General features: G+C 44.0%; 1 protein-coding gene across 1 annotated transcript in view; it reads right to left on the bottom strand.

The window, feature by feature from the left end:
• The window catches only part of SIK2 (salt inducible kinase 2), a 34,413-nt gene extending 11,738 nt beyond the window's left edge, over positions 1 to 22,675 (bottom strand). The window contains exons 1-7 of the mRNA XM_041413844.1: positions 22,489 to 22,675; positions 16,646 to 16,762; positions 15,717 to 15,780; positions 10,254 to 10,415; positions 3,286 to 3,410; positions 1,468 to 1,591; positions 1,017 to 1,237 (exon numbers count right to left, since the gene is read on the bottom strand). Of these exons, the coding sequence (XP_041269778.1) occupies positions 1,017 to 1,237; positions 1,468 to 1,591; positions 3,286 to 3,410; positions 10,254 to 10,415; positions 15,717 to 15,780; positions 16,646 to 16,762; positions 22,489 to 22,638 (963 nt within the window). The 5' untranslated portion in view covers positions 22,639 to 22,675. The remainder of the gene's footprint in view (positions 1 to 1,016; positions 1,238 to 1,467; positions 1,592 to 3,285; positions 3,411 to 10,253; positions 10,416 to 15,716; positions 15,781 to 16,645; positions 16,763 to 22,488) is intronic.
• Positions 22,676 to 22,681: the final 6 nt, after the last annotated feature.

Consider the following 22,681-nt stretch of genomic DNA (forward strand, 5'->3'; position numbering starts at 1 on the left):
AGCTTCCAGGTGGATGGGACCCTCACTGAGCTCCCATCCTAGAGGAAATCACCATGTCAGCTCCCCAGGAATGCTGGAATTTATGTCTGGGATAGGGCAGGCACCTCAGCTGCCCTCTGCCTTCCTGCTCCTCCTTGATTCTCCTTTCCCACCCTCTTAAAAGCTCACAATTTGCTTTGATTCTCATTTGCCACCCTCTTAAAACCTCAAAACGGATTTACTTCCTAATTCCCATTGGTCTCTCTCCAGCTGTCAGGTTAATGATTTATCCAACCCCACTTCAGTGTGTTTTACCTCATTTCAGTGTGCTTTATCCCCATTTCAGCATGTTTTACCCCAATTTGAGGTATTTTACCCCAATTTCAGTGTGCTTTATCCCCATTTCAGCATGTTTTACCCCAATTTGAGGTGTTTTGCCCCAGTTTCAGTGTGCTTTACTCCCACTTCAGTGTGCTTTACACCCACTCCAGTGTGCTTTACCCCCATTTGATTTGTTTTACCCCCATTTGAGGTGTTTTACCCCCATTTCAGTGTGTTTCACCCCCATTTCAGTGTGTTTTACCCCCATTTCAGTGTCCTTTACTCCCATTTCAGTGTGTTTTACCCCCATTTCATTATGTTTTACCCCCATTTGAGGTGTTTTATCCCAATTTCAGTGTCTTGTACCCCCATTTCAGTGTGTTTCACCCCCATTTCAGTGTGTTTTACCCTCATTTCAGTGTGTTTCACCCCCACTTCAGTGTGTTGTACCCCCATTTCAGTGTGTTTTACCCCAATTTCAGTGCATTGTACCCCCATTTCAGTATGTTTTACCCCTATTTGAGGTGTTTTACCCCAATTTCATTATGTTTTACACCCATTTGAGGTGTTTTACCCCAATTTCAGCATGCTTTACCCCCATTTCAGTGTGTTGTACCCCCATTTCAGTGTGTTGTACCCCAATTTCATTACGTTTTACCCCCATTTGAGGTGTTTTACCCCCATTTCAGTGTGTTTTATCCCCATCTGAGTTTTACCTCCAGGGTTTTCTGCTGGTCTATGCCCAGGCTGTGCATCAGCCTCAGCACCTGCTCGTTGTACTCCCCCAGGGAGGGCTCGTTCTCCTCTCCTGCTGGGTACAGGATTGGCCTCTGGGCAGGAACTTCCACCAGCATCCACTTGTGCTCCTTGATCTGAGCAATGCTCAAACGTTTGGATGGGTCCAGGACCAACATTCTCCTGATCAGGTGCTCACACTCTGTTGGAAAAAGGAGAAAAATAAGAATTTTAGACTTGCTCATTGACCTACCAGCCCAGAGCTGCATCGGTGCTGCTAAAAACCTCTCAAAACAAGACTAAAAATCACATTAAAGTGGAGAAAAACCCAAATTCTTCATGGCCAGCAGTGCTATTCCCCCTGCCCACCTCCTGGTTAGCCCAGAATTTATCCAAACCACCCCAAAATGAGTAAAGCCATGCCACTGTTACCTTCTGACATGAAATAAGGGATCCTGAACCTCCCCTCCAGCACCCTCTGCCTCAGGATGGGCAGGGTGGGTCCATCGAAGGGCAGTGCTCCACACACCAGGACATAGAGCACCACCCCCATGCTCTGTGGGGAAAAAAAGGGAATTTTCAGCTCAGTCCCAAGCTCCCAGCAGTGTCTCTGAGGGTGCAAGCCAAGCCCTGCCACAGAAATAATTCTTTTCTGCAGAAAAAGGGAGTTTAGATGCAAAGGAGGGAGGTGCACAAGGGTGACTGAGAAGTGAACCCCAACTTCAGCTGAGAATTTGGGATATTTTAATAATCTCATTATTATTTTTATAATTATCTATTAGCACATTATTTATTAATATATTATTTATTTTAATTATTATTTATATATTAGCATAATATTTATAAATCTGTTATTTATTATGTATCATTTATAGTTCATTATTATATATTGGGATATTTTAATAATTTCATTATTATTTTTATTATTATTATTATCTGTTAGCATATTATTTATTAATATATTATTTATGTTTAATTATTATTTATATATTAGCATAATATTTATAAATCTGTTATTTATTATGTATCATTTATAGTTCATTATTATATATTATTATATTATTTATCTTATTTACTCCTATTATTTATTTATTTATTTATTTAATATTAATCTCAGCCTTGCCCCCCCCAAAAAAAGCAACCCTCAGACAGCAGCCACTCAAAGTGAAAAAGTGCAATATTTTACATTTCAAGCCTGTGTGAACAGTCAGTTTAGGGGATTATTCAAAGTGAGCAAAAGGGGAAATTATGGGCAGGAGCTCTGCTCCAATTGCTTATTCCTGGAAGGATGCAATCATGGGAATGTTCTTGCCAAAAAAATAACAGTGAGAGAACCACAGCAGCCTGGCACAGCGCTGGGTCTCTCAAGGGGGAAAAAGCAGGTGCTGACCTCAAAACTTTGTGAAAACGCTGAGATTTTACAATTAAATATAGATTTTTATTTTTTTTTTTTAAAGAAAACCCTGTCAAAAACTGAACTGGGGATTGCTGCAAGCTGAGCACCTTCACAGAATCCTTAACTCAGAGGTGAAGGTGATTTTATTTAAAATAGCAACACCTTCTCTGGGGGCAGGCAGAGCCTGTTCATGATTTAGGACCTTTTTTATGGAAGGAATATTTACCAAAGTTCAGGGATTCCCTTCTGGTGCCCTGAGTGTCACCTGCCTGACGTCTGCTCTGTGTTTAGCAATTCCCAAAGGTCCAGGGAGGCTGGAGCCTTTTAAAACCAGCATTTATTAGGTGCTTATGTACACAGAACCAGCACACAGGCAGATAAATGTATGTAAAAGCACATTTTAAAATTTATTTTATTACCAGCTTCACAAAGATTTTATTTGTGAAGGCGAGTTGGATTAATTTAATTTAAAAATCAGGAAAATCAAAGATTCTGGATCTGCAGCTTCAGAATAATCAAATATTCCAAATCTGCAGCTTCAGAACAATCAACTGCAGGTAAAAAAAATTAAAATATTCCAGATCTGCAGCTTCAGAACAATCAAATATTCCAGATCTGCAGGTAAGAAAAATTGAATATTCTAGATCTGCACCTTTAGAACAATAAAAAAATCCAGATCTACAGCTTTAGAAAAATCAAATATTCCAGATCTGCAGCTTCAGAAAAATAAATATTCTAGATCTGTAGGTAAGAAAATTCCATTATTCTAGATCTGCAACTTCACAACAATGAAATATTCGTTCCAGCTTCCCAAAAGCTGACTGGAATGCAGTCAAAATTCGGGATAATGGTACCCAAATGTCCAGCTGGGGTCCCTCGTACTGCTGGCCTTCAAACACCTCTGGGGCTGCGTAGGGGGGGCTCCCACACCACGTTGTCAGAGGCTCCCCGCTCTTGTAGAAATTCCCAAAGCCAAAATCTGGGGGGAAAAATGAAGGGAGAAGTCACTCCAAGCTTGCACTGCAGCACAAAGAATAATTAGAGTAATTACAGGCATGCCCCACTGTGATTCCATCCCAAATCCTTGCGGGGACTCCCACCGGTGCTGTTGGGATGCTGGGTGTCCTCTGTTGCTGTTTTTGTGTTGTGGAATTATTAAAATGCTCCAAAACCTTCACAACCTGGAGGAGTTTTGAGTACAGCCATCATTAAAATTCAACAGTCACGGCAGATAAATGAGATTATTGACTTGCCAAGAGATAATCTGAGATTTGCTGGGCTTTCCTGAGGTGCTTCCTAGCCTTGAATACACAGCAAATTTTGACAAGCTTTGGAGCTGGGAGGAAGGAGCTGTGCCAAGAGCAACAGGCAGGGAAAGCACGGGGACTTTAGCTGGGAAGGGAACTGCTACTGGGGCTGTCTGCAGCCCTCAGAGCCACCAGCCCACAAATAAAACCTTCTTTTAAATGTTATGGCTTCGTGCAGGACCAGCTGCAGTCTGACATTAATCAGAATTTTTATAATTCAGGGGTGAGAAGCAAAAGCAACCCAGAGACAGAGGCTGGTGCCTCTCCCCTGGAGCTGGGCATCTGCTGGGACAGTGGTGACAAACAGGGCTCAGGCAGCTCTGAATGCTCCTGGAGGTGACAAACAGGGTGACACCAGGCTGATGGTGCAGCTCTGAGTGCTGCCAGGGATGCTGGGAGGTGACAAACAGGGCTCAGGCTGTGGATCCAGCTCTGAATGCTCCTGTAAAGTGACAAACAGGACTCTGGGAGGTGACAAGCACGGCTCAGGCTGCTGGTGCAGCTCTGAGTGTTCCTGGAGGTGACAAACAGGGTGACACCAGGCTGCTGGTGCAGCTCTGCATGCTCCTGTAAGGTGACAAACAGAGCACTGAGAGGTGACAAACAGGGTTTAGTCTGTGGATCCAGATGAATGCTCCCAAGGATGCTGTGAGGTGACAAACAGGGTGACAGCAGGCTGTGGATGCACCTCTGAATGCTCCCAGGGATGCTGGGAGGTGACAAACAGGGTTCTGTCTGTGGATGCAGCTTGGAATGCTCCCAGGGATGCTGGGAGGTGACAAACAGGGTGACAACAGGCTGTGGATCCAGCTCTGAATGCTCCTGGAGGTGACACACAGGGTGACATCAGGCTGTGGATCCAGCTCTGAATGCTCCTGGAGGTGACACACAGGGTGACAGCAGGCTGTGGATGCAGCTCGGAATGCTCCCAGGCTGCTGGAATGCTGACCAGCAGATAGCAGAGCTGATAAACGCTGTGGTTATCACAGGCTCTGCTGAGCCACCCCATTCACCCCGTTTGTGTCGCCTGTGCTGCTCAGAGGAGCCAGAAAACCATGGGAGGTCCCTCAGAAGCAGAGAAACAGAGAGAGATGTAACAAAAAAATCAGAAAAAGTCACCCTGGAGCTGGTTTGGAGCAGCAGAGCAGAGCTCTGGGGGAAAGGAGCGGGGGCTGCTCCCAGCAGCAGCTCCAGCAGCCTCTGATGGAACCCCACCTGCAAGACCACTCAAAAACGAAGCATTTTGGGAACAGTTTTGGTTTTTGGAGCTGGGAATGAACCCCTTGCAGTGCCCTAAATCCCTGGTACGTGCGGAACCCCGAGTGCCCCAGGGGTCAGCACACCCCATCCCTGCAGGGTGAGCTCCTGGCACCTGGCACCACCAAAGGCTGCTCCGCCAGGCTGGCTGCCAGGGCTGCTGCCAAGGTCAGGTCCAGCAGAGCCCAGCGTGGCACAGCAGAGCCCAGAGTGCCCCAGCAGAGCCCAGAGTGGCACAGCAGAGCCCAGCGTGGCACAGCAGAGCCCAATAGAATATATAATAGAATATCAAATCTAATGTAAAATAGAATATAAAATATAAAATATAAGATAATATATAATATAAAATATAAAAATATATACAAAATATATAAGATAAAGAAAATATAATATAGATTATAATATAGATTATAATATAGATTAATATAATTTAATATAATATATCAGCCGTCTAAGAAATATGGAGTCAGATTCATCTCTTCCCTCATCCTGGGACCCACAAACACATCACTCTTTTTTCACCTTTTCCCTTTTTTCACCTTTTCCCTTTTTCACCTATTCCCTATCACAGCCAGACTGCTGTTTTGATTTTTTTTAATCGTTATTCCCTTTGAGAAGACTTTTTCTTCCCACAGAATTGGCTTGGCAACGGTGGCAATGCTTCGGGAGGCACGGAGCCATTTCTGCTCTCCACAGCAGCATTCTGCCACTCCGTGTAGGTGTCATTTAAATCTGATTTCTCCCCTCACTTATCTCGGATTTGTCAGGTTTTCAACATCCTCGTAGTGCAGATAAACATCAGGTTTTTATCTCAGAGCTGCAGCTCTCCCTCGGGTGCCACCCTCATAAATCTTCCTATCAGATTCACAAGTACAAGAACATTTATTTGTAAGCACAGCTAAAGAAAGCATGACCTGCTTGGGAGGATTTCAAATCCTAAAAAAAAAGTGAAATTCTTTGCTTGTCCAGACTGGGATTTAAAGTCACCTCTTTGAAGAAATCACCAAAAAGAAACATGAAGAAATCTGAGCAGCAAAAGGAACAGAACCGATATAAGGCAAGCCTCAGGTATTAACTTCAGATGATGAATTTTGTAATATATAAAGGTTTTATTTCTGATCACCTCAGGAGCAAGGACATGCTGGAGGTGCTCGTGGCCTCTCTGAGCAGAAGTGCAGCACTTGCAGCGCTGAACTGGGTGGGAGAGCAGCTCTGATGCTCCTGTGACAGCACAGAGCTTCATCAGACCACTCATGAGCGAGAGGCTGGGACTGCCACCAGAAGGAGCAGCCACAGCCAGAGGGAATTCCTCAGCAGCCCCTGTGCCTGGAGCGGTGCCTTGTACACCTGGACCACGATTTCCCCACTCTGTCTCAGCCCTGCACTCCTAAAGTTCCAATTTCTTCCCTTTTCATGACCAGTGGAACACCAGAATCCTTCAGATGTGAATTGACAACACAAAGCTCTGCCAGACACCTCCTGACTGGCACTGGGCTTTTTCATGTCACATACGAATTAAAACCAGTGCTCTGTATGTCAGAAACTGGCTCTTAGCTTCAAAAAAAAATCCAATTCTGTTCTCTTGTTGGACAAAATAATTCCCTGGGTGGGGGAGATCAGCATTATTTGTTAGGGTACACAACTTCTTGTGGTCACCCCTTTTGTCTCCATTATTCTCCCCACACAAATGGCTGGGAAACAATTTGTAAGCACTCCAGCATGGATAACATCCATGAAAACCCTTTCAAAGAAAAAAAAAAATCAGGATTTAGTCAGGATGCTGGATGCTTGCTCCATGGGGCTTCCTCAATTTTTAATTACTGCACTGCCAGTTGAGTTGCCCCACTTTTTGGAGTGGCCAGGATTCAGTTAAGCACAGAACAATCATCAGTCTCTCATTCTCCCCCTTCCACCTTGTTCCTCTTTGGTATTTCTGATCTGTCACAGCCGTTCTGCATCCAAAGTGGTCATTTTTAACCCCAAAAATATCTCATACCAGAGGAAACATCACTGATATTTGAGGGAAAAAATGTGCCAGCCCTCAAAACCCAAACCAAACCAAAACAAACATATGCCAGGGACAGAATTCTAAAAGGACTGAAATTGGGCTCATTACCAGAGGACTGAGATTATATAATGGAGTGATCTTCTTAACATTTCCCTGAATCTGCACTTTAAAAAAAAAAAAACCAAAAAAACCAACAAAAACCCCCAAACAAGTCCATCATTTGCAGCATTGTGTTCAGCTGAATAAACTCCGTGTTTGTGCAATCTGCAAATATTGGCTCTCCACAGTTGTGGTATTTGGTTTCTCAATCTCATTACCCCCTCCAGAATTATCCTGAATTTCGAAGGTATCATTTTTTTGAGCGCCCATCACGGCAGTGGAATCTGTTTTCCCGTTAAAAATGGAAACAGCCTGAGATTTCAGCCCCATCTGCAATCTGAGAAACGGCAGCTCCCTGCCAGAGCCACTGCAACTTCTGCTGAGCATCCAGAGCCTCTCACTTGTACCTCCAGAACCCTCCAGGAAGGAGCTCCAGAGCTATAATTAATCCTGAAATGAGGAGCGCAGAACTCAATCTGCCTGCCTTGCAGAGAGCCACAGGGAGCTTTTGTTGGAGGAGAAATGTGAGCCTGGCAGATAATGGGCACAGAGGTGCTGATAAAGGCGAGGTATGGCAGCAACAAACCTGACCCACTTCAGGGGCTGAGCAGCCTCTCCTGACGTCAATGCACATTTTTCCCTGTCCAGCAGCAGCTCCAGCTTCCTTCAAAATAACAGTCTCTGCCTACCTGGGCTGCTGCAAGCTGCAGGGTGGCAGAATTTCCTGCAGGCACCTCGGTCTGGGGCTGGAAGGACGCAAAACAGGAGCTGGGTCCCCGTTCCGAGCTGGGTTTGGGTTTCACTGCTGGATTTCTAGCTGCACAGCAAAGGTGGTGCTCAGAGAGAGCACAGGGAGATGGGATGCCTCAGGTGGTGCCCTCAAAAAGCAGCAGATCCAAAGGACACATCACCAGTGCTTAACCTTGGGAAGAACCCAAGCTGCTTAACCTTGGGGAGAACCAGGCAGGACTGCCTTGCTAGTGCTAAGCAAATTCCACGTTAAACCTGGCAGGGAATTCCTCACCTTCCCCCTTCTCAATGGGCATTTTGTCTCATTAGTACCTTCAGTTTTGCTACTTACACTAAAATACAAGGGTTTTGCTCCCAACAACCTCATATCTTTTAGAAAATAAACCTATCAAAGCTCTCGCCTCAAGTTCTTTACTCATCCTGTTTGTTGTCCAGTTAGTGAGGGAGAAAACATCCTTTGAATTCTGCTTGTCCCTGTCCTCTTAGAGCAATATTAACAAAATCTGGATTTCAGTCCAGCCTCAGTTATCAAAGGTGGAATCTTATGAACCCACAGGTTTTGGAACACTTTTGAATGTTAGTTTATCCTCCTGGTGGCTGAAATACAGAGGTGACTTTGTGCATGTTTCAGTGCTTGACTAAACACTGTTGTATTCCTGAGGAGCAAAAAGCTTCAATAAAAGTCTTGCAAGCATCAGAACAAACCAAGAGGCCCACTGGAAGCTAAGAAGAGCTTTATCAAAATAATTCATCAGTTATTGTGCTGTTTTTTTTTAATTCCTACATGACCTGACACCAGAGGAAAGCCCCAGCTATCAGAGCTGGGATCCTGGCTGCCCTCTGTCCCTCCCCAGCCTGATAAATGAGCCATGAACAACTGGAAGAGGCTGTTCCCAGGGATCTGCACAGCACCAGATAACTCCAAAAATCCCAGATAATCCCTGTGCAGCTCGTCATCCTTCTCCTCTGCCATGAAAAACCCAACAAATCACGACGTGAATCGTGAAATACCCAGCACAAATCACGACGAAGTTTCCAGCAGCCTGAACTTTCCTCCAGCTCCTCCAGCAGCCAGGCTGGACACGGGGAGCTCTTACCAACCTGATAAAGCCTGACTGAGATCCACGGAGGAGCCACTTAATGGGCTCATTTGCATGCAGCCCACCTGTAATTAACTTTGTGCTCTGGAGAAGTGGAGCAGGAGAGCGGCTGGGGCAGGGCAGAGCTGGTGGAATCTCCTCACCCCATCTCCAGCCCTTTCACTGGAGCCCCTGCAGATCTCCAGCACTGCAATTCCTAGAGCAGCTCATGGCTCTCCTGAGATGCTCTGCAGGGAGCTTCTCCCAGGGGATTTGCATCCCTGCAGCGCTCAGGACATCCAGGGCAGGAAAAGCTCTGGGTGCAGGAGCTGAGACCCCTGAGGAGCTCTGGAAAACTCTGCCAGGCTGAGCTGCACACGGCTGTGCAGAGGGATCAGAGGGCAAAAACGTGCCAGTGGAGGCAGGAAAAAAAGCACAGGTGAGCATCAGCATAGAAATTCCCTTTTTTCAGCTCAATTCCTCAGAGCAAGCGCAGCCCTCAGACTGTATTTAGGATTTATTCAGTATAAACTGGCCTGGTGAATCAATTATCTCTCAGCCATGATCCTCCAGGAGCTCCGATTGCCAGGAGCTGCTGGAGGTGGATTCAAGTATGAAATGAGAAATGAGCAAAGGAAAAGCACCCCACAAATGGCAGCACTGATGAACCCACCTGGGGAACGCTCCACAACCCTCCCACCATCCCAGAAACTTCACCATTTCCCAGCAGGGAAATGAAAAGGTAAAATAACCCAGGAATGAGCAGAAATGTTCCATCATTTCACCCTTCTCAGCCTGAGAAAGGGAAATTCCTTCTCCTTCCTTCACTCCTCTTCCCTTCCTCCTCTCCTATTATTGAAGGCTGAAGTTCAACAGTCCCCCAAATCAAGATATTCTCTATTTTACCCATTTCCAGCCTCTCTGGGCTAAAGTCAGCATGGAAGGATCCGTGGAATTGTAATGAAAATGATTTCTATTGCTAGCAACATCTGCTGTGTCTAAATTTATAATTAAAGTGAAATCATGCATGCAAAAAGGAGAAAAAAAAATCAATAAGCTTCCATTTTGAGTTTGGTTTTTTTTTTTAATGTTGAAAGGAGTTATTTGATTAACTCTGTTTTAACCTGAATATCTGGCAGCTTTAAAGAAAAAAAAAATGTGTATAAGACTAATTTATTTTTTTCTGGAAGTTAATATTGGAATTTTGGATGGACTTTGACACCCACCATGGAAAAATATTCACGTGGAAAACCACGACGGAATCTCAAGCAGCACCAGAGGGGGTTTTTAATAAAAAAATACACAAAACCAACGTGGAATACCTGCTATTTTGATGTTCATGTTGTTGTCCAGCAGGAGGTTCTCAGCTTTGAGGTCCCTGTGCACGATTTTCCTGCCGTGGCAATATTCCACTGCCGACAGGATCTGCCAGAACTTGCGCCGCGCCTCGGGCTCGCTCAGGCGCCCGTGGCTGGCCAGGTAATCTGGGAAATAAAACACCTCAAATCAAACAAATCTGGTTTAAATCAGCCTGGACAGCAGGAAACAACGCTGATATTTAATGGTTTTCCCAAAAAAATTAGCACAGGGAAAATCAAATTGGTTTCCAGGCTCTTAATCTTGCAGCTGACACGCCGCGAGAAATGCAAAAAAGTTTTTTTCTCTGGTCCTTCTTTTATAGCTGCCTGGTCAATATTTGCACAATATTTTCATAACAGAACTCTTGGTAATCTGGGAAATAAAACCAGCGCAAATCAAACAAATCTGGTTTAAATCAGCCTGGACAGCAGGAAACAACGCTGATATTTAATGGTTTTCCCCAAAAAAATTAGCACAGGGAAAATCAAATCGGTTTCCAGGCTCTTAATCTCCCAGCCAACCCTCAAAAAAAAAAAGGAAGTTTTTTTCTCTGGTCCTTCTTTTATAGCTGCCTGGTCAATATTTGCACAATATTTTCATAACTGGGAAATAAAAGCAGCAGAACTCCAATAAATCAGGTTTAAATCAGGCTGGACAGCAAGTAACAATCATGAAACTCAGTGATTTCTCCCCAGTAATTAACACCAAGGAACTCAAAAATCAGCTTCCAGCTTGTTGTTCTCCCAGCCAACTCTGAAAAAATGGAAAAAATAAGGATTTTTTTTCTCTGTTCCTTCTTGTATAGCTACCTGCTCAGTATTTTTGCAATATTTTTACAATATTCTCACAATAGAGCTCATGGTAATCTGAGAAATAAAAGCAGCAGAAATCAAGCAAATCAGGTTTAAATGGATTTAGGCAACAAGCTTGAAACTCAATGATTCTTCCCAATAATCAGCACAAAGGAACTTCAAACCAGTCTTCAGTTTGTTGCTTTCCCACTCAACCCTTCAAAAAAATGGAAAAAAAAAAAGGAAATTTTTCTCTGCTCCTTCTTTTATGGCTACCTGGTCAATATTTTCACAACCTGGGAACTCAAATCATAATAAATCAGGTTTAAATGGACTGGGCAGCAAGCATCAACACTGAAATTTAATTTCTCCTAAACAATTAGCACAAGGCAACTCAAACCAGCTTCCAACTTGTTGTTCTCCCATTCAACCCTCTAAAAAAATGAAAAAAAAAGAGGAAACTCCTCTCTGCTCCTTCTTCTAAAGCTACCTGGTCAATATTTCTACACCACAATTCATGGGGAATACTTGGAATAATTTGCTTCACCATCCTAGTCAGTATTTTCACACCAGAATTCATGGGGAATACTTGGAATAATTTGCTTCACCATCCTGGTCAGTATTTTCACACCAGAATTCATGGGGAATACTTGGAATAATTTGTTTCACCATCCTGGTCAGTATTTTCACACCAGAATTCATGGGGAATACTTGGAATAATTTGTTTCACCATCCTAGTCAGTATTTTCACACCACAATTCATGGGGAATACTTGGAATAATTTGCTTCACCATCCTGGACACTTCAAGCTTTAATTCCTCTGAGTTTCACACCACACTTCCCCCTCTGAAGCCTCAGCAGTGGCTGTGTGGTGGATAAATGAATTTTTTTTTTAATTTCTGGGAATAAAACCAGCACCCCAAAGGTGCCCACCCTGACCTCTCTCTCCTCTCCGCTGCGTCACGGGCAGAGAGAACATTTTGTTTTCATATTTGACGACACAGTGCAAAGCAATGTCAGCCCTGAAACCAAAAACTCCGTTTACCCTCAGGAACAAAACCAAGGGGCCAATTCCAGCCCTGCCCTGGAGGAGCAAAAATCAGAGAATCAGCAGCTGGGGTGGGCTCAGAGCAGCCCACGGCCAAGGAGCAGCCAGTGCAGGGAGCTTTTATTGGGATTAATTAATCTCCTAAAGCACTCGAGTAACATCAGATCCAGCAGCAGCACCTTGCCCAGCACAAACCTGCCCTGCCCATGGCATTTCTCCTTGTGTTTGTGGGGTTTTAATTCAAATAGCATTCAGGGGCTTTGTTAGCCTGTGTTTTATGGGATTTTTAATTCAAATATCATTTAGGGGCTTTGTTAGCCTGTGTTTTATGGGATTTTTAATTCAAATATCATTTAGGGGCTTTGTTACCTGTGTTTTATAGGATTTTAGTTCAATATCATTTAGGGGCCTTGTTAGCCTGTGGTTTATGGGATTTTTAATTCAAATATCATTCAGAAGTCTTTGTTACCTGTGTTTTATAGGATTTTTAGTTCAATATCATTTAGGGGGCTGTGTTAGCCTGTGTTTTATAGGATTTTTAATTCAAATATCATTTAGGGGGCTGTGTTAGCCTGTGTTTTATGGGATTTTTAATTCAAATATCATTCAGGGGCTTTGTTAGCCTGTGTTTTATGGGATTTTTAATTCAGATATCATTTAGGGGCTTTGTTAGCCTGTGTTTTATGGGATTTTTAATTCAGATATCATTTAGGGGCTTTGTTACCTGTGTTTTATAGGATTTTTAGTTCAATATCATTTAGGGGGCTGTGTTAGCCTGTGTTTTATAGGATTTTTAATTCAAATATCATTTAGGGGGCTGTGTTAGCCTGTTTTAGGGGACTTTTTTTAGGTGGGCCTGTTAGTATTATAGGGGACTTTTAATTCAAATATAATTTAGGGGCTTTGTAAGCCTGTGTTTTATAGGATTTTTAATTCAAATATCATTTAGGGGGCTGTGTTAGCCTGTGTTTTATAGAATTTTTAATTCAGATATTATTGAGGGTACTCTGTTAGCCTGTGTTTAAGGGGACTGTTAATTGAAGTATCATTTAGGGGTTTTGTAAGCCTGTGTTTTATGGGATTTTTAATTAAAATATCATTCAGAAGTCTTTGTTACCTGTGTTTTATAGGATTTTTAGTTCAATATCATTTAAGGGGCTGTGTTAGCCTGTGTTTTATAGGATTTTAAATTCAAATATCATTTAGGGGGCTCTGTTAGCCTGTGTTTTATAGAATTTTTAATTCAGATATTATTGAGGGTACTCTGTTAGCCTGTGTTTAAGGGGACTGTTAATTGAAGTATCATTTAGGGGTTTTGTAAGCCTGTGTTTTATGGGATTTTTAATTCAAATATCATTCAGGGGCTTTGTTAGCCTGTGTTTTATAGGATTTTTAATTCAGATATCATTCAGAAGTCTTTGTTACCTGTATTTTATAGGATTTTTAATTCAGGTAGCATTGAGGGTACTCTGTTAGCCTGTGTTTAAGGGGACTGTTAATTCAAATATCATTTAGTGAGCTTTGTTACCCTGAATTTTATAGGATTTTTAATTCAAACATCATTTAGGGGAGCTTTGTTAGCCTGTATTTTATGGGATTTTTGCTTCAAATATCATTTAGGGGAGCTTTGTTAGCCTGTATTTTATGGGATTTTTGCTTCAAACATGATTTAGGGGCTTTGTAACTTTGGCAATATTTTCATTTCAGCTTTTCTCTGTGGTCAGGGCTGGTCTGTGGGAGCTGCAGCTCTGCAAACTCAGCTCAGAGCTCGCACCCCACCTCGCACACACTCAGCTGGCTCCACTTGGCAAAGCACAAGAACAAACAAAAGCCTGGCAGTAAGGAGAGATCATAATATTTGCAAGCTAAATATCATTCAGTCACAGAGTGACTGACAAATCATATGATATCAAGGTGAAGTCAGACATCAAAGGCACCAACTCCATTAGCCCTGAGCTGTTAATCCATCGTTTGTTGGTGCAGAAACAAGTTCAAGAAGCCAGGCTGGCCTTTGCTGTCCTGGCCCTGCCCTGCCAGGACTCACTGAGAGATCCCAAATCTTTTAAATCTTTTCCCTTCGGTGTGCCCAGAGCAGCCCCTGGGTTCTGGGCTCAGCCCTCTGCCCCTGCAGCACCGGGGGTTGTGCATTAACCAGGGAGCAAACAGGGATTGGGGTGGGCACGGTGCCAGCCCCGGGCACAGGAGCCACCCCGGGAACGGCTGGGGACAGCAGGGTGGGTGGGACAGCCAGGATGGGCTGGGGACAGCCCAGGAATGGCTGAGGACAGCCCAGGAACCGCTGGGGACAGCCAGGATGGGTGCGACAGCCAGGGTGGGCTGGGGACAGCCAGGATGGGCTGGAGACACCCCAGGAACGGCTGGGGACAGCAGGGTGGGTGGGACAGCCAGGATGGGCTGGAGACACCCCAGGAACGGCTGGGAGAGCCCAGGAACCGCTGGGGACACCCCAGGATGAGCTGGGGACAGCCAGGGTGGGTGGGACAGCCAGGGTGGGCTGGGAGAGCTCAGGGAGCTGCTGGGGACACCCAGGATGGGTGGAACAGCTCAGGGAACTGCTAGGGACACCCCAGGGAGCTGTTGGGGACAGCCAGGATGGGCTGGGGACACCCCAGGAACGGCTGGGACAGCTCAGGGAACTGCTGGGGACAGCCAGGGTGGGTGGCACAGCTCAGCTGAGCCCTGGGCATCCTGAGAGGCTGGAAGAACAAAGGCACCTCTGCCAGGGAAGCTCCAAATCTTCTACATTCATCTCAGCCTGGTGTCACCCTCTGGTTACACCTTTCTGCAGCAGGGTTTTTAAAAAAATTTATTATATTTAAAATATATTTAACAAAATTTATTATATTTTAAAAGCATATTAAATATATATATTGCTATTGTACAATAATAAAAAATCAAATTAAAAAATTAAATAAAAATTAAATTAAAAATTAAATAAAATTTAAACATTTAATAAAGTTTTATTAATAAAATTATTTTAGCAGAATTAAATTATTTATATATTTTATATTTATTTATTTTATTATCATTTAATAATATATTTATATTTATTATAATAATTTATTTATTGTATATGCATTATGATACATATAATGCATGTATTATATAATGAAATGTATATTATATTATATTATACATATTGAATATATACAATATATATGTATTACATAATACACATGGAATATATCCAATGTATATATTCAAGTGTGTATATATTAAATGTATATACATACAAGTAATGTATATTATATTATACATATAATGTGTATATATATATATAATTTTATATAACTTTTAAATTTTATTATAATAAAACAGAAGCCAAAAGTGATTTTAGATTCACAGCCAAAGCAGCAGCATTTTTGTCCCAAGACAAAGCCCAGCAAAAGGACAAGAGGCAGTGGAAACCAACAGAAACAGAGGAAATTGAATTTAAAACTAACAGGTTTTCAACTCTGCAGGTGCACAGAAATATGAAATCTCTAAGAACTGACCCAAAAGATTCTTATTCACGCAGAGACCAGGAGTGCACTGAAAACTGAACGTGGAAATATTCTCCTGCTTACCGAAAATCTCCCCATTTTTGGCGAATTCTGTCACGAGGTACAGCATGCTTTTGGTCTCCATCACCTGCGGATGCAGAAGCCACATGAGGGCTCGTGGGAAAAGCAAAAAAAGCCAAAAAGCACCCAAAAGGATCCTTATTTTTATGCTTCTCTCCTAAAGCTGGGAAATTCTGCCTCACAACCTTCCTTTGCTGTGTGCAAACGAAACAATCAAGAGTTTCACTGAGAGTGAAAAATCCTCCACTTCAAAAAGTCATTTCAGAGTTCAGGACAATTTCAGCGTGTTTTGGGTTTATTTCAACAACCTTAGAGAGACATTTCAGCATCAGCTGAACTCGTCTGCGGGCAGAAACTTTGTGAATTTCATTTTACATTTTATTTATGAACTGGCCTGAAAGTCCCAAGACACTGCTCACAAATAAAAGCAAACCAGGGAGACATTTGAAGGCTGTTTTAAAAATAAACTCATTTATCAAATGCATTTTTAAGCAGGCACTGAAGGAGTGAGCACCACCCAAGCATCACCCTGATCTTCAGACTTCATTTAAATATTCCCAACCTCTCTTTTGCCACTTTTGTTCTGTTTTTGTCACTCATTCAGAAGGGAACTGAGGGGAGATATTATCAAGGCAGTTGCAAATTTAACTCCTTAAGCTCCACCTCTACCTGGCACACCAACATTTTAAAGACCACTTTTATTTTTTAAATACACCATTAAATGAAAGACCATTTCTTTTTAAAAATATTTTAAAGGCCAGTTTCTTTTGCATAAAAATGAACTGGTCTTAAGTGGGATCTTCATTTTTGTTTAGCAGAACTAAGAGAGGAAATAGGGGAAAAGAAGGGGGGGAAGAGGGGGGAAAAGGGGAAAAAAAGGGGGGAAAGGGGAAAAAGGGGGAAAAAAAGGGGAAAATTCCCTCTAAGCCTACCTGGTAGAGTTTTATGATGTGTGGGTGGTCGAGCATCTTCATGATCTGCACCTCCCTGTAGATCTTCTCCAGATTCACAGCATCCAGCTGAGATTTGTCAATGATTTTTATTGCCACCTGCAGACCAACAGCAAAAATGAGGTTTTAAAAACTCCCCCAGCGTGCTCCTCGTGAGTTCAGCCTCATTAGAGAGGGAAAAATGCAGCCCCAGGTAACTGGAGGCTTTCTGGGGAGTTCTGAAATACAAATCCCAGGCTGAAAAATACAGCAGGGCAGCACTGCAAGTGTCTGGGGTCCCTCCAAGGGGCTGCAGGGCTCTCATGTGAGGAAAAGCAGGTTTTCAGGGAGAAAAAGCAGATTTTCTATGAGAAAAAAACAGATTTCAGTGAGTAAAAGCAGGATTTCTATGAGAAAAAGCAAGTTTTCCATGAAAATAATCAGGTTTTCAATGGAATGGAAGGCACAGAACAGGTGAGGGAGGCTCCAGATGCTCTTAAATCAGCAATTTGCAGTGACCAAAATCTTCTTAATGGTGCCCATTTCTGGAGTCAAATTGATGAATCTGAGTCTCACAAAATGATATTTTAAGAGAAAAACTGTTGGCTCCACACGAACAATCCAAACCTAGGGGATCCATGCAGCTGCAGCTGTGACATGTTTAATTAATTTAGATGCTGTTGTAAAAGGGGATCTGCAGCTCATCCCTTCAGAGGAAAAACTCTGCAGATGAATTTATCAGTCAGACCTTGGGAACACATCTCAATTAGTTCACAAAACACATGCTGGCCCTGCTGACCTTGCTTTCAGCCAATAAATGCAAAGGGAAGGTAACTCCAGATGCTGAGGGGAGCAAAAAGCTCCAACAGTAGATATTTAAATTTGAAACCAAGAAGAAAAGTGCAAATACAGCCCCTGCACATGCAAAGGTAAAAATGCTAAAGAGTGCTGAATATAAAAGGTGTTTATTCACCCTGAATGTCACTTTATTAATGCTGAAACAGGAGCAAACAATGTAAGCCCCACTAATGCTTCCAATTATAACAGAATTTCACAAACTGTTGAACAGGGGAGAGCTGCTGCACAGGAGACAGGAATCCACAGGAGGTGAACCTCATTATCTGCTGACACTGATTATGCGCCCACCTGAGTTCACAATTAACTCTTTATTGACTTCAGCTCACTCTGATTTTCCTTCTTTAAAAATCTCTTTCCTTTGCCCAGCTCCCAGGGAAATGTGCAACTTCAAGTGTGCCTGAAATTTGTCCATAAAATGGATATACCATGGGAGAGCAGCACTCAAATGCAGATTAAACACCTCAGCTCATTCTGCATCTTCACCTTGCCAGGACCAGGGGGGATTTTACAGAAGAACCACTTGAAAGCACTTAAAATCCAGCAAAGTCTTCCCAAGGATGTGAGGAGGAGCAGGGAATTCAGCAGCTCCTTTTTGAGCTCGGCTGTGTCTCGATGACAGGAAAAGGGATGTAATTCTTAGAGGTGGAGAAGCTCCTTCAAGCCACGGAGCAGTTTCCTATCTGAAAAGTGTGTTTTGTTCCTAAACATGCAGCCTGCCAAAAATTACTGGCAGCAGCTCGAAACAAACAACAACAACAACAACAAAAAAATCCCCAGATTTCAATACATGATGTCAGCACATCCTTCACCTGGCAAGGAAAACCAAAAGGGAATCCCTGATCTCACCCCCTCACCAGATTTTGCTGCTGAAGGAGTTACATTCCAAGATATCTTTGCAGCTTTCATGGTTTCTCCTCATTTAAAAACCCCAGGAACTGCACTTATTTCCTTCCCTTTCCCACTGAGGGCCCAGGGAATGGGAGTTTGCTCAATCCTCCCCTGACATCTGGGAATTGCAACTGCCAAGCAGTGAGGATGAAATGCTTGTCAAGAAAAGATGAAAGTTCTTCTGCTCCTCGGCTACTCCAACTGTCAGTTTTCACTGTTTTTGTTTTACTCATTTAATTCTAGAAAGGAAAAACAAAGGCAAAAAAGCAAACACCCAAACAAAACAAACCCCAAAACCACAACACAACCTCCTGCTACAAACTCACATTCGAACAGAGCTTTGTCCCTGCAGGTTACAGAAATTCAGATTTGTTAACCCAGGACATTTTAAAAATAGATAAAATGCATTAAAATTAACCAGCACAACTTCCTGCAGGCTGGAAAAACTCCACATTTTGTTGTGTGGCACAGGGAGCTGCTGTCTCTGCTGGAGTTACTCACCCTGCAAACACCTGAGCACACCAGAACTGGTGCCACAGATCAAATCAGGGGCTGCAGGCTTATTTTTCATACTTTTTTCCAGAGAAAAAGACAAATTCCCTGTAAGAGCAGCCAGGTGAAAGCACACCTGGGAGCCACAGGGAGAGCCAGGTTTTATTTTCCCCTGGGGAGCAGCGAGCAGAGTTCCTCTGGATTAATCCTTGGGGGGGGTTAATTAAGAGTTTTAGGGGTGGGCTCCCAAATTCCCTGCTTTTTCCAAGCAGCATCTTCACTACTCCAAACCTTTTCCCTGTTCCCTCCATTCCAAACCTTTTCCTTCTTCCATTCCCATCCCGTTTCACTGGAAGCAAATCTCCATCCTCTCCAACTTCCCAATTATTCCCGTTCCCTGCTCTCCTCCTCCCCAGGAAAACCTCTGCTCATTTCCACGCCTCATTAGCAGGAGCTGCCCTGGGATCACAGGATTTCTGGGCAGCAGGATAAAGAAAGGAGCGTGGCAGGAAAAAGCCACGTGGCCTCCACTCAAATGGCACCAAACACCCAAAAAAGCCAAGCAAAGGTCAGGTCCAGCCACCCCTGGGTGGACTGGCAGAAAAAAGGGTCAGCCAGCACCTCTATTCCTAATATATTTAATTAATTTATTTATTCCTGATGTCTTTATCACTTAATATCTTTATTAATAGCGTGGCAGGAAAAAGCCACGTGGCCTCCACTCAAATGGCACCAAACACCCAAAAAAGCCAAGCAAAGGTCAGGTCCAGCCACCCCTGGGTGGACTGGCAGAAAAAAGGGTCAGCCAGCACCCCAATTCCTAATATCTTTAATTAATATATTTATTCCTGATATCTTTATCACTTAATATCTTTATTAATCCCCCCCTGGATAGACTGGCAGTAAAAAGGGTCAGCCAGCACCCCAATTCCTAATATCTTTAATTAATTTATTTATTCCTCATATCTTTATCACCTAATATCTTTATTAATCCCCCCCGGGTGGACTGGCAGAAAAAGGGTCAGCCAGCACCTCTATTCCCACATAACTTTATTTAATTTATTTATTCCTGATATCTTTATTGTCTAATATCTTTATTAATTCCCCCCTGGGTGGACTGGCAGTAAAAAGGGTCAGCCAACACCCCTATTCTATCTTTAATTTATTTATTTATTTATTACTGATACTTTTACCACTTAGTATCTTTCTTAATCCCCCCATTTTCTCCAACTTTCACACTTCTGTATGGTTGTTTAGGACTTGCATTAATTCAAATTACGATTTCTGATTCTGTTTGCACACACCCTGTGTTGTTCTCCTGCTTCATGGCTGCTTTCATTTCATTTCCACCTCTGCTTACAATTTATGGCAACAATTTTATCTTCTCATCTGTAGTCTTTCCATAGACAGGATGGATTGTGCACAATCCATAACAAGGTAATAAGGGCCCATCTTTTTTAATTTGATGGTTATTGGCTAGGCAGAGTTGTGTTAAAAAAAAAAGCAAATACTTTATAGGTCAAAAACATGTAAGACATAATTTCAAAGTGGCAGTGCTAGAAAATCCCAGCAACAAACAGGTTCTGAATCTAAAGGGTTCAAATCAGGAGATTCAGGATGAACTTTGACAGGGAATCCTTTTGAAACAGGATTTTTGAGCAAATCTCAGCAGCATCACAGCATCCTCCTGCAGCACAGGCCAGCACAGCCCTCCCAGCACCTAAAAACTGAATATTCTTCCACTGGAACTTAAGCAAGAGTTTAGAAGAAGCTTGAAATATGCAAACCCTTCGGGCTGGAGTCATTAACAAGCAGGATTTCCACTCTGTGTGTGCTCAGGGATCCAACAATCAGGTGAGCTGCTCCAAACTGGAAGTGCTTATTCCAAAGAGTATTTGGCTGGAATTAATTTCCTCTGACATCACCAGAAGTGATCTTAACAGGGTTCCCCTTCCTCAAAGATTGTGTAAATACTTCCAGCAACCAACTCAGCAATTCAGTTCCAGAAAAACGCTCTTGCATCTCTCACTGCAGAAGTCAGAGCTGACTCAAAAAATCAAAGACCTTGACAAAAAAAAAATCCTCCAGCACAGGCAAATTTGCTGTAAAAATCCCACGGAAAATAAAAAGGCTGCAGACTGGACAGAAAAGCTGGTTAAAAAAAAATTTAAGACTAAGAGAATTGAGCAGTTCCTTAGGACACAGATGAAAGAATCACCCAGGAATCGGGGAGCTTTCTAAGCTCTGTGCTTTCTGTAACCTTTGTTATTTCCAACAACGCTAAAGAAACGGGCTTTCCAAAACGACAACAAAAACGAGGATTAAAGTTTTCATCTCCATCACAAAGCCTGCCAAAGAAATGAGGGCTGAAGAGCAAGGACAAGCGAGCATCTTCAAGAGGAGCGTTTGCAATTCTGGCACATGGCACCAAACTTGGGAAGGGAACGCTGGCACTGCTCGGCTCTTCAGCAGGAGCAAGAAGGGCTCAGAAAGAACCGGGTTTGTGATGAACTGGAGAAATGAGGCAAGAGGAGAAGCTCCTTTCAAGCCCTGCGGTGCGGAGCTCATCAATCACAGCCCTGTCAGCACCAGGGCTCTGCTGTCCTCAGCTGAGCTCCGGATTTCAGGAATGTTCCCGTTCCTTAAGGGATGATTTTTCCCCCACGAGCTCACGGTGATGAATACCTGCGCTTGGGACAGTGTTTTAATGTTTTAATGACTTTTGTCAAGTACAGAGCAGCGCAGGAACCTCTTCTTCAGCCAACAATGAAAGCGACCAGAAGGGAGCCTTACAAAAAGCTCACCTCTAGGTGTAGCAACTAAAACTACCTAAAACAACGCAGAAGAGGAAGCTGATCCTCCAGAGCCATTACTCTCATCAAATACCTCCTTCTTTTTTTTTTTTTTTTTTTTTTTTTTTTTTTTTTTTTAAAATGAAAACCCATCCATTTTTACCCAGGCAGACTGACAATCATTCTTGTTGTAGGTAAAGCACCAGGTATTAACAATAATCACCCGGTAATACACGGGGGCGGTTAAACAAAGAGGCTAAAAATGGTTGGATTTGGAGAACTTGCAGGATGCGGCGCTGAAGAATTCGGCACACACACACACACAGACACACAAGTTCCTCTGCCGAACCCCGTAAGCCAGCATTGCCCAGGTCAGGAAAGCCCAAAACACCCGGGGCACGACGGCAGGCGCAGCACAAGCTTTGACCCTTCCCAGGGAGCAGAAAGTGCCGCTCCAGCAGCGCCGGAGCATCCTTGGGGTGCCATCCCGCCACCCCGGGGGTGCCACCCCGCCAGCGACGCCACCACCCCGGGGGTGACATCCCGGGGGATGCCATCTTCGTGCTGGCATCCCGGGTAGGGCAGTGACACCCCACGGGTGGCACCCCACGGGTGACATCCCCCCGCGGCCTCGGAGGCGTCCTGCCCTTCCCGTGAGGATGCGAAGCGGGAGAACCCCCCCCGCGGCAGCGGGAGCCCGCGGTCCGTGTCCCCGCGGGAGGTGCCGGAAGGGACAAAAGCGGCTCGGAGCTCGCTCGGCGGCGCCGGCCCCGCGCAGCCCCCGCGGCCCCGCCGCGCCCCCCGCGCCGTGCCCACCTCGCTGCGGGTGATGCGGTGCCGCGCCAGCTTCACCACCGCGAAGTTGCCCTTGCCCAGCGTGCCCTCGATGTCGTAGAAGCCGACGCGGACGGGCCCGAGCCCGCGGGGCAGCAGCGCCGGGGGCCGCCGGGGCTCGGCCATCACCATGCTGGGCTCGGGGGGCGGCGGCGGCGGCTCCGGCTCCGGGCTC

This window comes from Onychostruthus taczanowskii, unplaced genomic scaffold (genome assembly GCF_017590055.1).
Source record: "Onychostruthus taczanowskii isolate IOZ18803 unplaced genomic scaffold, ASM1759005v1 scaffold43, whole genome shotgun sequence".
Classification (NCBI taxonomy): Eukaryota; Metazoa; Chordata; class Aves; order Passeriformes; family Passeridae; genus Onychostruthus; species Onychostruthus taczanowskii.